Source organism: Poecile atricapillus, chromosome 3, assembly GCF_030490865.1.
Source record: "Poecile atricapillus isolate bPoeAtr1 chromosome 3, bPoeAtr1.hap1, whole genome shotgun sequence".
In the NCBI taxonomy this organism is placed as follows: Eukaryota; Metazoa; Chordata; class Aves; order Passeriformes; family Paridae; genus Poecile; species Poecile atricapillus.
The window spans coordinates 115,756,240-115,769,607 of NC_081251.1; the positions used below are offsets into that span (position 1 = coordinate 115,756,240).

Here is a 13,368-nt window from a genome sequence, read left to right on the forward strand (position 1 = left end):
GAGCCTGGGAATACTGAGATGGGCAATGCCAGTGAGGAAACGCTGCCTCAGTTCTGCTCATTGTTCCTTCCAGTATCTTTGTGTCCTTCATCTTGGAAGCTTTCTTTGTGGAGTACTCCCTGGAGAAGAGTGAAGTGGAAACTGCCATTGAGCAGAAAATCCATGAGCTGGGAATGGGAGTTCAAGAGTAAGCCCCCCAAATGTGCCCGTGCTGGATGTGGCCAATTTGGCACCACTGATGAGGGAAAACCGGCCTCTCCTGGCATTCTTGCTGTACCCCGAGTTTCCATTATGTGGGAATAGAAGGACTTAAAATCACAAATAATGGCCTTATCTTCAAGAAGAGCTCAGAGTACTTAAAGCGGATGGGCTGGAACAGCAGGGAATGTAATCTGGGGGGTTTTCGTACCTGTTTTAAAACATGAGCTGTTCCCAGGAGCGCGAGTTCGGAGAGCGCGGCGTGAGGGCGTATCAGGAAATGGAGCCGGCTCCCCGGGCCGGCTCCCCGGGCCGGCTCCCCGGGCCGGCTCCCCGGGCCGGCTCCCGGGCGCTCCCCGGCCGGCTCCCGGGCGCTCCCCGGGCCGGCTCCCGGGCGCGCCCCGAGCCGGCTCCCGGGCGCTCCCCGGCCGGCTCCCGGGCGCTCCCCGGGCCGGCTCCCGGGCGCGCCCCGAGCCGGCTCCCGGGCGCTCCCCGGCCGGCTCCCGGTTCTCCAGGTGTTTTCAAGCGCTCACAGCCCTCAGGGCTGTGCCCAGGGCGCCGCTCAGCGGCCGCGACGGAAACTGCACCAGCGGCCGTGGCGGAGGGCGTGGTTTCGTGTTTGATTGACGGAGGTATTTACCAATGGGAATGCAGTATGGCCGAGGGCTGGCCAATGGGAATGCAGTATGGGCCGAGGGTTGGCCAATGGGAATGCAGTATGGGCCGAGGGTTGGCCAATGGGAATGCAGCATGGGCTGTGCGCGGCCAGTTTGAATCGGCGGGAGCGGTTGGGGCGGGCGGGCATGGACGGGGTCGAGCGGTGAGCGGGATAACGGGATCGGGATAACGGGATAGAAGAATAACGGGATAGCAGGATGGGGATCGGCATCAAGGGGTGTTCCGACCGCCGGAGCTGTGCGGATGCCGGGGCCACGCGGACCCATGGGGGTGGCAGAACCTCCGGGCGCTTCCCACCCGACCTGATCCCGACCTGATCCCGGCCTCTTCCCTGCAGGAATTACGAGGCTCAGATCCGGAATTACCGGGGGCCCGACCCGCTGGAGCCGTGGGACAGGTGAGCGTGGCCCTGGGTCGGGGTGCTCCATCCCCGGCTTGGGTGGTGCCCCGTCCCTGGGCCGGAGCTGACTCTGGGGTGGTTCCAGGTACCTGCAGTGGGCAGAGGGATGTCTCCCGCTCCAGGAGAAGCAGAGCCGCTGGCCCGGGCTCCTGGAGGAGCTGGTGAAGATGTTCGTGGGCGACAAGAGGTACCACCAGGACTCGCGGTTTGTGAGCTACTGCGTCAAGCTGGTGGGTACGGCTGCGCTTTTCTGGGAATTAAGCGACCCTGAGTGATTCACGCCACAGTTCTGGGACTGCAAAGAGCTTTGGGAGGAGGAAGAGGAGCAGGAGTTCTGATCCTCTGATCAGTTCCTGGCCTCAGGAGCTCTGATCCTCTGCAGAGCACGGGCACCAGAAAAAAGCAAGAGTGTGTTTTTTAAGCTGTGTAGCTTGGAGAGATTTGCCTTAACTTCTCTTATCCTTAGAAAATGGTGTTTCCCTCCTACAATAGCTAAGAAATTCTAATGTTTTTTATTTTGTCTGCAACTCCCTTGGCTGCTTTTGGAAACGCTGATGGCTTTGTGCATTTGTGTTGTGCAGGCAGAGTTCATCTCTTCCCCTTGCCAGTACTTGGAGTACCTGCACGGGCAGGGAATCGGAGCCAAGACCTCGGATTTCTACCTGGCCTGGGCTCAGGTGCTGCTGAAGGAAGGCAACGTGCAGGGAGCAGGAGCTGTGCTCCAAAAAGGGCTCCTCAACCAGGCACAGCCCCGGGAGAGCCTGCAGCAGCTCCACTGGTAACTCTGGGGCCCCTACTCCTTTACTCAGGACTCACAGTGCTTGTAATTACTCATAATTAACCGTGGGTAGCATGTGATTGATTATTTTTTTCCCCGTGTGCTTGTTTTTGATAAAGGGGGGTTTAAAATTAACAATGTTTCTTTGCTGTTGAATATTTGTTGGGTGTTTTGGGATGTATATTAAAAGAAAAATATCCCAGAGCTGAGTCTTGGAGTTAAGCATTTAATTCTGGGAAGCTAAATGCAAAAAAACAGAAGTAAAACATAAAACAAATACCCAATTCTGTTCTTTCGCTGCCTCTTGAAGGCTTTTTTTAGTTTTCCAGCTGGGGAGGTGTCCATATACAGTAAAAATCATACTTTTCAGTGTTATATTTCATGGTATGGTTGTACAAGGAAATCCAAGATTGCTGGGAGGTGGGGAAAGGGTGAGGGACAGGTGATTTTGTGGAAATAACTGAGGGGTTTTTTTTGCAATTTAGCTCCCTGCAGAGTTATGATCTTCGGAATCATCCTTTGCAAGGTGAGGATGAAGAGTCCTGTTTGATCTGCAGTTCCAGTAAATTAATTTTTTACATCAATTAGTGATTTTTCTCATTGAAGAAAAAAAAAATCCTGTAGAAACCACCTTATTTTCCTTCTTTACATGGAAAATTCTTAAGGGCAGTGTATTCAAAACAAGCTATTAATGTTCCAGTGCTTCAAGTTAATAAAAATTCACCAAGGAGCAAACAATTTTTACTCATTAAGGAGTAGACAAGACTTACATTACATTTTCTGTCCCAGATGCTGTTGTTGTAAAACCACTTCAGACTTCCCACGCTGCAAATCAAATGGCTCCTCCAAAAGGCATTTCAAGTCCTAATCCCTGCAAAAATCAGGTAAATGATGAGATATTTGGGAAAGGTGTTTCATGCAGAGTTGAGGTTGCTGAGCTTGGCTGAATAAGGGTAGAGGGACTGTATGTGGTGTATCTGAAAACTGATTTTGAGATGAAATTGCTGCTGTTTTCCCGCTCCATAGGAATATTTTATCTGAGAAGCACTGGGACACACTCAGTTGGCCAGACCCATTCTCAGAATCACAGGAACAATACTAGCAGTGGATTCTGTGCCAGCTGTGCTGCTTGAATTGAATTTAATTTCATTTCTTGGTGTTTTATTTCCCTGTTTTAGGCTCCAGATGCTGCTGATTCTCAATCCTGTGCTGCTGGAAAAGAAGTGTAAGTGCTGGGGTGGTCCTTTTAAAGTCCCACTGTGACAAAATGAGCTCTCCCCTGGGACAAATCCCCCAACCTTGGCCCTTTCCTCCCTTTCCCTCCCAGGAACTACGTGACCTACATCTCCAAGTCCGAGGTTGCGCCGAAGCCGCCGTCGGGCGCCACGGGGTGGGAGCAGGTCCCGGTGTACGACAAGAACCTGCTCCTGTGCGAGGGCTCCGAGCTCTCCTTCGAGGAGCTGAGAGCCAAGAGATACTTCAGGAAATATGAGCTCCTCAGGAGGCAGCAGGCACTGGGTATCCTCCCTTTTCCAGCTCTCCAAATGGATGTTTCCTGGTTAAGCTCATCCCTCATTTCCAATGCCATGACTGTGGTGTCTCTCCTGACAGTGAGCCACCAGCATGGCACACAGACCTTGTATCCTCATCAAATATCCTTTTTTAATCCTTAGAGGAGGAGAAGAAAGACTCCATGAGGAAGAAGGAGTCGGCAGTCCTGGAACTCCAAGCCCTGCAGCAGAAGCTGGACCAGCTCACCCAACTTTCCAGAAGTCTGGAGGGAACGAGACTGGAGCCAGCAACTGAGCCAAGCCAGAGGGTGGTGAGTGGGCTCTGGGATGGACAGGAATGCTCTGCCTGGGCTTATCCCACAAAATCCAGCCATGCTGTAGGAGCCAGGCTTGGTTGTTAACCCAGTCTGGAGGCTGAGGCTGCAGTACCAGTGTGGAAACCTGGCACAACTTGCAACACCCAGATTTTAAAGGTTTCACCCCAAAGCGTGGCTTTGCTTCTCCACACTTTAGTTTGAGATACAGCTAGAAGTTCCCTTGGGTTCTGGGCACATGGAACAAACAGGAAAAAATGGGAACGGCTGTACTTGGGTGGAGGGAACCTAAAGGTTCTGTTACGTTCTGGTCATGTGGAGATGGTAGAGAAAACAGGAACGGCTGCATTTGGGGGGAATTTGGGTGTCACAGAACATTTCTCATCCCTAAAGGTGCCCTCAACTGTGAGGCCCAGCAGATCTCACATCCCAGGGAACTGGATGCCACCTGCTCCAGGGCTGGATGTGCCCAAGTGCCAAGCTCTGGTGCCTGAGCAGCCCCAAATCCAGGCACCACCAGTGACTGCTCCCACCCTGCAGCCAGAGAAGCCCCTCCACGTCCCAGCTGCCTTCCCCTGGGAAACACCGGAGGAGAAGGACGCAGCTGGAGCTCGGGCAGAGCTCCAGAACAGTTTGCTGCACCCTCCCCTCAGTGCTGCTTCAGCTCAGGAACGAGCTCATCCCAACCCTGCTGTGCCTCAGAGCGCGGGAGAACTGTGAGTGTGAACAGGCTCCTCCTCTACAGTTGTGTCCTCAGGGTCCACACTGAGAATTAGCTAAAAACAAACCTTTCTTTCCCTCCTGGAAAAAAAAAAAATCCTGACCTGAAACCACTATTTATTAAACTCGGATCAAACTTGGTCCTCATGGCCATGTTTAGTTCCTTTTACCCTGTGGTTTAATTGCAGTAAGAGGAAATTTGGTGTGTAATGCCTGGCTGGCCCTGGCATGCCTGGAATAAAGCCCAGGAAGTGCTTTGCTCCTGCAGATCCCACTCCAGAGTCTCCAGAGAAAGATAAAAAGTGCTGGTATTTCTCCCCTGCACTTTTGCTCTGGGACTTGGCCACAAAACGGGGGGGCAGAGGGAGAAACCCAGGCTGGCTCAGTGGTCTTGGACAAGGTGGGAACAGTTATGCACTTATATTCTGGAATTCCTTGGAGGCAAACTGTGTCCAGGAGACCTCTTAAAGCATTTTAACCTTTTTAAAGGACTCTGCTCCCTCCCAGGTTATTGGCAGCTGTAGGAGAAACTTTCCAGGGTGATCTTTATTAGAGGACTTCTCACTTAATTGAAATAGGGATTAAAATGGGATTTAAACAGCTTTCATTCCAAGGTAATGTGACTCTTTCTTCTGAAGGTTTCCTACCAAGGGATCCACTGGATTAACTCCTGCTGTGGATGTGAAGGAAGGTAAAGAACCTTTGGATGGAGACTGATGCCATTGGTGTGGCTGCTCCCAGCTGGGAATCATTAACTGCATGTGGACACCAGTTCCAACCCCGGCAAAGCTTCTTTACTTCCCAACCTCCATCCCTGCATGTCTGTGCAGGGCCTTTCCACCCCTTCCATGGAACAAGGATCCACTCCCTGCTCCCCTGTTCTGAGCAGGTTTTTTTGGAGCACGGTTGGGAATTGCTGTTTGTCCTCGCTGGCTTCCTGCTTTGCTTTCTGTGTAGGGATAGAGCATTCCAGGGAATTGCAGACAGATTCCTTGGAAGCCACCCAGCTGTCCCAGGTCCCTCTTGCCCCAGCAGGGCAGCCTCCCTCGGGAATCTGCCAAACAACTCCCTGAACAAGCCCAAAGCTCTCCCCAAATTCTGCGTGGCTGCTGTTCCTTTTGTTTACATCCCTCACTAACATTTTGCTGGAATGCTCATAAACAACCCCAGGCTCCTTCAGGAACGACCTTGCTGTTGTGTTTTCCAGCCTCCAGAGTTGGGAATTCCTCCTTTGCCTGTGGAAATGCTTCCCAAGCCACCCCCAACACCTCGCTGGGAGGAGCAATGGGGACGACAACGCCCTTCAAGGTGCAGCCATCACCCACAGTCCACACAAAGGAAGCCTTGGGTAAGGTCTGGAATAAAGTTTTCCTTCCCCTGGAGTCCGTGGGATCTTCCCTGGAAATGTTAGCAGGGCCTTTTCTAGCCAAGGGAGCTGTTCAGGGATGGGCATGTGCACCATTCAAAAAGGAAAATAGCATTAAATTGTTAATTATCTTTTGGGATTGTTTGGGTGACCCAAAACTTCTGACCAGAGAGGGATGTTTTAATTACATCCCAGCAGCCACATCCCATCAATTCCTGGATAAATCACCACTAGGCTTCTTTGGGAATGTGCTGTCTGAGCTGCTGTCTCAGGGAATCCTGTTTGAGAGGTGAAGACCTAAACCACGCTAATTTGGAAGTTCACAGCCAGCTCTGCTTGATGCTGAGCTGAATAAAAATGAAAAAAATAAACCCAAAAAGCCTGTGGCATTTGTTAGTCCTACAAATATCAAAGTTTTCCCAAAAACTGAGAAATTAGAGGAGAATTTGTTCTCTTAGGAAGCTTGGAATCTCCCCTTGGATAGGGAATAAAAAGGGCTGTGACCAAGTGCGTGTTGGCCAAATTGGCCCTTCTTGTGTCTAGTTGCTTGTTTGAGGTGTTTAAATGCAAGGGGGAGGAATAATTGGTTATCAACTGCTGGTAAATGATAAGAATATCATTAATTAGCATTTAAGGCTGTTAGAGTTAATTGACATTTGATTTGGCTACTATACAATGGAAGAACCTCTGAAAATTTCTTTTTCTGGGAGTGTTATTCCTTTATTTACTTCATTCTTTCTTAGGTGTTCTCATGGATATGTTCCAAACACCCTTCCTGCCTGAGCCATCTCCCCTGGAGAACAGTGAGGCGCAGTTTGAAGCCTTTTGCAGAAAAGGTAGAGTGTGCTCTTTTATTTTCCCAGTCCATGGAATTCCATCCTTTATTTCCCACTGACACCTCCCACCAGTCCTTGCTGTAAGAGTGGAGCCAGTCTGAAACCCAGGGGCTTTACAAGAGTGACCAGAGAGAGATTTCTCATTGAGGGTTGGGCTGGAAAAAATCTTTCCAAGAGCTTGGTGGAAAGGTGACTGGAGTGGGAATTCTGCAGGTGCAGCTGGATGGAGCCCTGAGCATCACGTGCCTGGAGAAGGGGGGAGAATGTGGCTGTGTAAATAATCTTTACTGGGTGAAGATAACAGGGGTTATCTCTGATTTTCAGAGCCTGGTGGATGTTTGAAAACTAACTTTGTTGCCCCTGCCACTCCTGCATTTGCCATCTTTGAGGATGAGGAAGAGAAGGAGAACAACAGGTAAGGAGGGAAAAAGGAGAGGCTGAGCTCAGCTCTTTAAAAATCACGGGAAAAATCAATCCCATTCCATGGGACTTTGCTGTGGCTGTGCCAGGCTTGGATACAACTGGTGGCAGCTGCCTGGAGTGGCAGGAGAAAAGCAGGAGCTGCTGCTCTGGGATTGCACAACTCTGTTTGGACAGTGCTTGGGCAGGCTTCATGCTCTGGACAATCTGGGGATAACTCGGAGCTGCTGCAGCTTCCTGCAAATGGGACTCTTAAAATAAAATTTAAAATTCATGTTCAAACAAACCAACCTTTGTTGTGACCAGTGTGCCTGGGAAAGCTCCTGGGGAAAAGCTGTCCTAAACTTTTTGGATCATTTTTCAGGGTCCTACAGCACAAGAGCAAACCAGGAGAGCCCAGAACTTTTGGAGAACATCCCTTGACCAACTGCGCAGCAGAAGTGAGTGGTGATGCTGCAGGGGTTAGCCTTGGAATTGGGTTATGCACTTAGGAGGGGTACCAGAGTGGGTGGATTCACCTCTGCTCTATCCCAGTCCCATGATATTCCCAGGAATGATGCCTAGCTGAAGGCTGGATACCTTTTCTCATTTCCTGCTGAAGGGATGAGCTTTTTTTTGATTGTTGAGTGACATAGAATTGATGGAGAACTCCACCTCTCAATGTGTGGAGTTGGCATCACTTTGGGGGAAAAACAGACATTTAATCTTCCAGCAGCCACCTTGCAGCTTCCATAGGAGATGGATAAAAACTTGGATAGAAGAGATCCCTTCCCATGGGATTGTATTTTCCAGCCTCTCACAGCAATTTCTGGTGGTCTGGCATTTTTGCTGTGGCTTTGACTATTGCCAACATTCAGATCTAGTCTAAAACTATGGAAACATGGGATTTTGTTTATATTTTGAGATAATTCTGATGGTTTAATTTTACATCTCTATTTTTAATTTTTTTTTTCCTGCCTAGGAAGAAACAGGGAGCACAGAATTCCTGCAGGATGATTACACGGTGTGGAATGGCCCCTGCAGCAACAAAGCCCTGGCTCCCAGTCCAGACAACACCAGGGATTTTGCCCGAGCTGCCCAGCTCATGTCCACACCCTTTAATTACCTGGCAGCTTCTTCCCAGCCTCCTTTGGAGGACAGAGGTAAAATGAGGAGTATTTTGGGTGGAAAACACTGAATTTGGTGCCTCATGACTCCATTTCTGCCCAAACCCAACCCAGGTGTGGCTCCCACTGCTGCCTCTCCCGAGCCCACATTCCCTGTGGAGCAGCAGCTCATCAGCTCTCCAAGGATTTTTAATTGGGATAAGAGGAGGTGGTGAGGGACGAGAGGCTTTTTGTGTCCAACTGCTGCTGTGAACCATTCCTAGGGGTTGGGAATATCCAAACATTGGCTGAATCCCATTTGGGAGCATCTTTATGCTGCTCTGCCTCTTTTAAGTCTTGGGATCTGCTGCCTGGAGAAATCCAGCTGTTATTTTAACTTGGATATTCAAAATGAGGCTTTGAGTTCCGGTTTTCGTGGCAGCAGCTTTCAGAGCTGATGGGTGAGAATACTCCAAATATTCCTGCTTTTGGGGAAATAAACATTGATTTGCTCTTCTTCTTGCTCCTTTTGTTCAGCCTGTAAGGAAAATTTTCCCCAGATGGATTTGGAATTCTCTGGAGAACTGCACAGGCAGTCAAAGCTCAAGAAGTTAAGGTATGCTGCCCCAATGCAAGTTTTCCAAGGTTTTCCACTGTATTGGCTCTGCCCAGCACTCATCCCAGCACCCTGGGGGTAAATGGAACTGAATTTGGTGAACCATGTCCCAAAAATCCTTCCAAGATTTAAGTTTTGCCCCATTGAAATTAAAAATTAACTGGCCAAAAATCCACTGTTTTTTTTCTCTTGGTGAACTTGAGAATTATTAGGGAACGGGTAAAGTGGCTTGACCAAATCTAATTTTCCTAAGAAAATTCCACTTTATTCACCTCCACGTTGGCCACGGTGGCATTTGACACATTTTTGCTCCCTGAAGGTGCCAAACCACCAAGGCAGAAGGTTAATAATTATTGTAACACCACTAATAATTAATAACATCTTGTTTAAATCCGTAGCCCTGTTCTTGAACGTGTCCCAGAACAGAGAGGGCTTCATGGTAACATCCTGAAAAGAGGGCCTGGAATCCAGGGAATTGCTGCTTCCCAAGGGCTGCAGGAGCAGGCAGCTCAGAGCAGAACTGGCCATTCCTCCTCCCTTGGGGTGGATAGAACTTCCCAGGAGAGGCTGTGTGGACAGGACAGGACAGCCCTGAGCGGGAGACCTGCAGGTACACAGCATTCCCTGCTTTTTTCTTCCCTGGATTCCAAAGGCAGTGGAATGCCCTTGGAATTTGTGCTCTGGAGGGAGCAATTCCATGATTCCTGCAAGGGATGAGTGTGGGTTGTACCTGGATTTCACACTGCCATGGATACTCCAGAGTGCAGCAATCCTGACAGGTTCTGGGCCTGGTGGAGCTCAAACACTTTGGGAAACTCTGGATTTCTGGGCAGGTGCAAAAGCTGGAGTGTAAAAATCAGGAAATACTTCACATATCCTTGTCCTTCCTGGGGTTTTTTGTTTATTATTTTCTTTAAATTAGTGATGCTCATTCAAGCCCAAGCTTGTGTTCCCTCCTTGGAATGATACCCAGTGCTTAAACACTTCCCTTTTTTCCATGAAGTCCTTGTTGAGAACCCTTGGGACAAGGAATTGATCAGCAAATTCTTGTCGGAGCTTCCGAAACCTCTCCACACCTACACCAACTACTTTGAGTGGAAATCTCCTCTTCCATTCATCAAACTGAAGGCTGAACTCTCACTGGGTAAGAGCTCCTTCAAACTTAGCATTGCCAAGCATTTCTTGAAGCTTTTTCTAGGAAAACTTCACGGAAGTATGTGGGAATTCAGCTTCCTTGTGTGTGTATCTCCAGATTATCTCAGCCCCAGGTTAGGAATTAGGCCTGGGGTTGGTTTGTTTGTCTTTTGTAGCACGAGCCCTTTGGATGAGGCATTTTTCCCAGTTTTCCCTCTAAACTGGGCTGCAGCTCTTCCAGCTTTTGTGTGGAACAGCAGCGGGCCCATGTCAACAAAAGCTGTATGACAGCGATTGCAACATCCCTATGGGACTTAAACATTAGTGTTTACTTTTCAGGGCATGCCCTTTGGAATTTGACTGCTTCCAAGGGGGTCAGGCAAAAATAGAAACACTGGGGTCGAGTGTGTGGCACGTCCAGCACTCCTGCTGTCTCCTGTTCCTAGCAGAAAGAGATTTGTAGGGAAAGATTTGATTTAGGATTAAATAATTCATATGGGCTGGTGCTCTCTCTTTTTTTTCTTTTCCTCTGTTTTTCCTCTATGGAGCTGGCAAGAGGGATTTAATGTTAATCTTTTAAAGGTTCCAGCTCATTCCATGTGGACTGCTTGGTTGGAGAAGGAGCTTTTGCCCAAGTCTATCAAGCTTCCATCCTGGATGCCAGTAACCCCCGGAATAATCAGAAAGTGATATTCAAGGTCAGTGGTGCTGGGCCACAGCAGCTCTCCTGGAGTAGTTCTGGAGTCTGACCCTCCCCCTGGGTGGATTTACACACATCCTTGGCCTTTCCACGTCAGGTCTGCCCCTGGGACCTTTTTGTGGATCTTCTCTCCAACACTTAGTCCTTCAGGAAAAACTAAAGCTCCTCTTTAACCTCCAAAGTGAAATTTTTCAGGAAGGTGGTTTATGTTTTCCTTGGAGCATCAGGGATTCACAAGGAGTGTGTGGAATTGTGGCATGGGGTCAAAGTCTTGATTTGAGAGGATTAATCACAGAGTTTATCAGCTGAGCTTAATTACTGTGAGGGTGGGCAGGCCCTGGATCCCTGGCACTGTCCAAGGCCAGGTTGGATGGGGCTTGGAGCAGCCTGGGATAGTGGAAAATGTCCTGTGGCAGGGGATGGAAGATGGAACTGAATCATCTTTCAGTTCCCTCCCAAACCAAATGGTTCTGGGATAAGTTCAAGAGGGAAAGGTGCCTGATCTGCCATTAAAAATCAACAACAAAACACAACCTGAGAGGAGCTTTGGCTTTTACTGCTCCCAGATTTCCCCAGGAAATCCCTTTCTGTCTTCCAGGTCCAGAAACCTGCCAACCCCTGGGAGTTCTACATTGCAACCCAGCTGCTGGAGAGGCTGAGCCCCAGCGTACGCCACCTCTACATCCACTTCTATTCCGCCCATTTCTTCCCCAACGGCAGCGTTTTGGTGGGGGAGCTCCACAACTACGGAACGCTGCTGGTGAGTGCCACCAGCTTCTGCTCTGGAGCACCTCTGCTCTTTGGGAGCGTTTCCTCCACTTGGTTTCACCTTCTTTGGGAATGTGTCATTCCTTAATCCGTGCCGCGCGCGTCTCTGCCTTCCAGAACGCCATCAACATTTACAAGAAGCTCCCAGAGAAGGTGATGCCCCAAGCCCTCGTCATCTACTTTGCTGTCAAAATCCTTCACATGGTGGAGGAGCTGCACAGATGCAAAATCATCCACGGGGACATCAAACCCGACAATTTCATCCTGGGAGAAAGGCAAGTGTCTCCTGTTGTCACTGGATGTCACCGGATGGGAGCCTGGAGATGCTCAGGGGCTGTTTCTTGTTGTGCTTGAAGGTTCCTGGACAACGACACGTGTGACATCGATGGGCTCTGCCATGGCCTCACCCTCATTGACCTGGGCCAGAGCATTGACATGAAGCTCTTCCCTGAGGGAACGGCCTTCACTGCCAGATGTGAAACATCTGGGTTCCAGTGCGTGGAAATGCTGACAAACAAACCATGGAACTACCAGGTAAGGGGCAGCCTGGAATCTCAGAGCTTCCTGCATGCCAAACAACTGGGCTCTGCTGGAATTGTAGCCTCTTGCAGAGCCTCTCCCCCTCCATGGGGTGTTTTCAGCTCAGTTTTAGCGCTCTGGGTGTGTTTTTGACACGGAACTGGTGTGGTTTTGGTTTAGACAGACTACTTTGGGATCGCAGCCACCGTGTACTGCATGCTCTTCGGGACCTACATGCGCCTCAAGGACGACAATGGGGTCTGGAAGCCTGAGGGAACCTTCAGGAGGTGGGTATCCAAAATATTCCCCAAATCTTTGCCTAGATTTCCTGGAAACCCACATTAGTACCGTGTGGCTCTGAGGTCTGGTTCTGTCACAGCTTTTCCAACTGGGAGCGGAATAAAAATCAGTATTTTAGCAGCTGAAGTTAGCGCTTTTTTGATGCTGTTTTGTCCCTTTTTGCAGGCTTGCCAACGCTGAGCTGTGGAAAGAGTTCTTTGAGAGCTTGCTGAACATTCCCAGCTGCCACAACCTGCCTTCCCTCGGAGTCCTGCGCCAGAAGCTCAAGGATTTATTCTGCAGGTCCTACGCGAAGGAAATCAAGTTCCTTCGGAACAGACTCGTTGTGTTGCTCATCGAGCACAAACGCTCACGGAAATAAGGGTTGAGTTTGCACAGTTTGCAAGGACTTGGAGTTCTGTGGAATCCTCCTTTAGTTAACTTGGTTTTAAATAATAAATGGGTTTGGGGTTGACTTCAGTAATGATAGCCTGCATCTTCCTGTGCTTTTTTTGGGGGGGAAAAATACGCCGAGTTGTCAACTGGTTTGGGAGGGTGTGCTTGGATTGGGCTCTTCCTGCTCTACCTGTCCTCGGGAATTTGGAGAAATGGAGCTTTGCAGGTCAGATTTAAGTTGGACAGGACTGAACCCACCCTTGGCACCTCCAGTTCTGACCTCCCCTCACATCATTATTCAAGCGCAGGGGAAACCCAGAAGACTGCACTACAACAAAAAGCCTCTTGTTTGCCTGTAATGGCAGAATTGGGGGGAAAAATGTGTTCTTTTAAAAGGAATATTTTAGCAACACAACTCCTCCCCGAGGGAGGAAAGGGCATTAATATTATTTTTGCATCTCCCCACAGGAGGGAGACAACAGTCTTTCCTTTTCTCCCTCCTGCTACTTCTGTTTCAGGGGTGTTTTTCCTCTGTTTAAATTGTTCAGCTGGAAAACCATGGTGAGTCTGGACACCTGGTACAGCCTGGGATAGTCAGGAAGAGCTGGGATGTTGGGATGTGTTGGTTCTCCTAGGGCTTGCTGTTCTCC

General features: G+C 49.4%; 1 protein-coding gene across 1 annotated transcript; it reads left to right on the forward strand.

Moving 5' to 3' along the window:
* The first annotated feature begins 421 nt into the window (after nucleotides 1–421).
* On the forward strand, nucleotides 422–12,970 carry BUB1 (BUB1 mitotic checkpoint serine/threonine kinase). Its single transcript, XM_058835763.1, has 26 exons — nucleotides 422–830; nucleotides 916–1,018; nucleotides 1,214–1,273; nucleotides 1,362–1,506; nucleotides 1,858–2,054; nucleotides 2,540–2,580; nucleotides 2,844–2,938; nucleotides 3,233–3,279; nucleotides 3,382–3,572; nucleotides 3,728–3,876; nucleotides 4,273–4,595; nucleotides 5,238–5,290; nucleotides 5,807–5,947; nucleotides 6,709–6,801; nucleotides 7,126–7,216; nucleotides 7,586–7,661; nucleotides 8,183–8,363; nucleotides 8,844–8,922; nucleotides 9,321–9,532; nucleotides 9,926–10,066; nucleotides 10,639–10,754; nucleotides 11,355–11,516; nucleotides 11,642–11,799; nucleotides 11,881–12,058; nucleotides 12,224–12,330; nucleotides 12,509–12,970. Exons 1-26 carry the CDS (start codon nucleotides 422–424, stop codon nucleotides 12,702–12,704), a joined length of 3,744 nt encoding a protein of 1,247 aa, XP_058691746.1. The 3' UTR covers nucleotides 12,705–12,970.
* Nucleotides 12,971–13,368: the final 398 nt, after the last annotated feature.

What these genes read in the sequence shown, in the direction of transcription:
- BUB1 (XM_058835763.1), top strand. Translation starts at nt 422, where the DNA reads ATGAGCTGTTCCCAGGAGCGCGAGTTCGGAGAGCGCGGCGTGAGGGCG. An exon ending in CCTGAGCGGGAGACCTGCAG is followed by an intron (nt 9,533 to 9,925) that starts GTACACAGCATT and finishes TTTTCCATGAAG; the next exon opens with TCCTTGTTGAGAACCCTTGG. An exon ending in AATTTCATCCTGGGAGAAAG is followed by an intron (nt 11,800 to 11,880) that starts GCAAGTGTCTCC and finishes TTGTGCTTGAAG; the next exon opens with GTTCCTGGACAACGACACGT.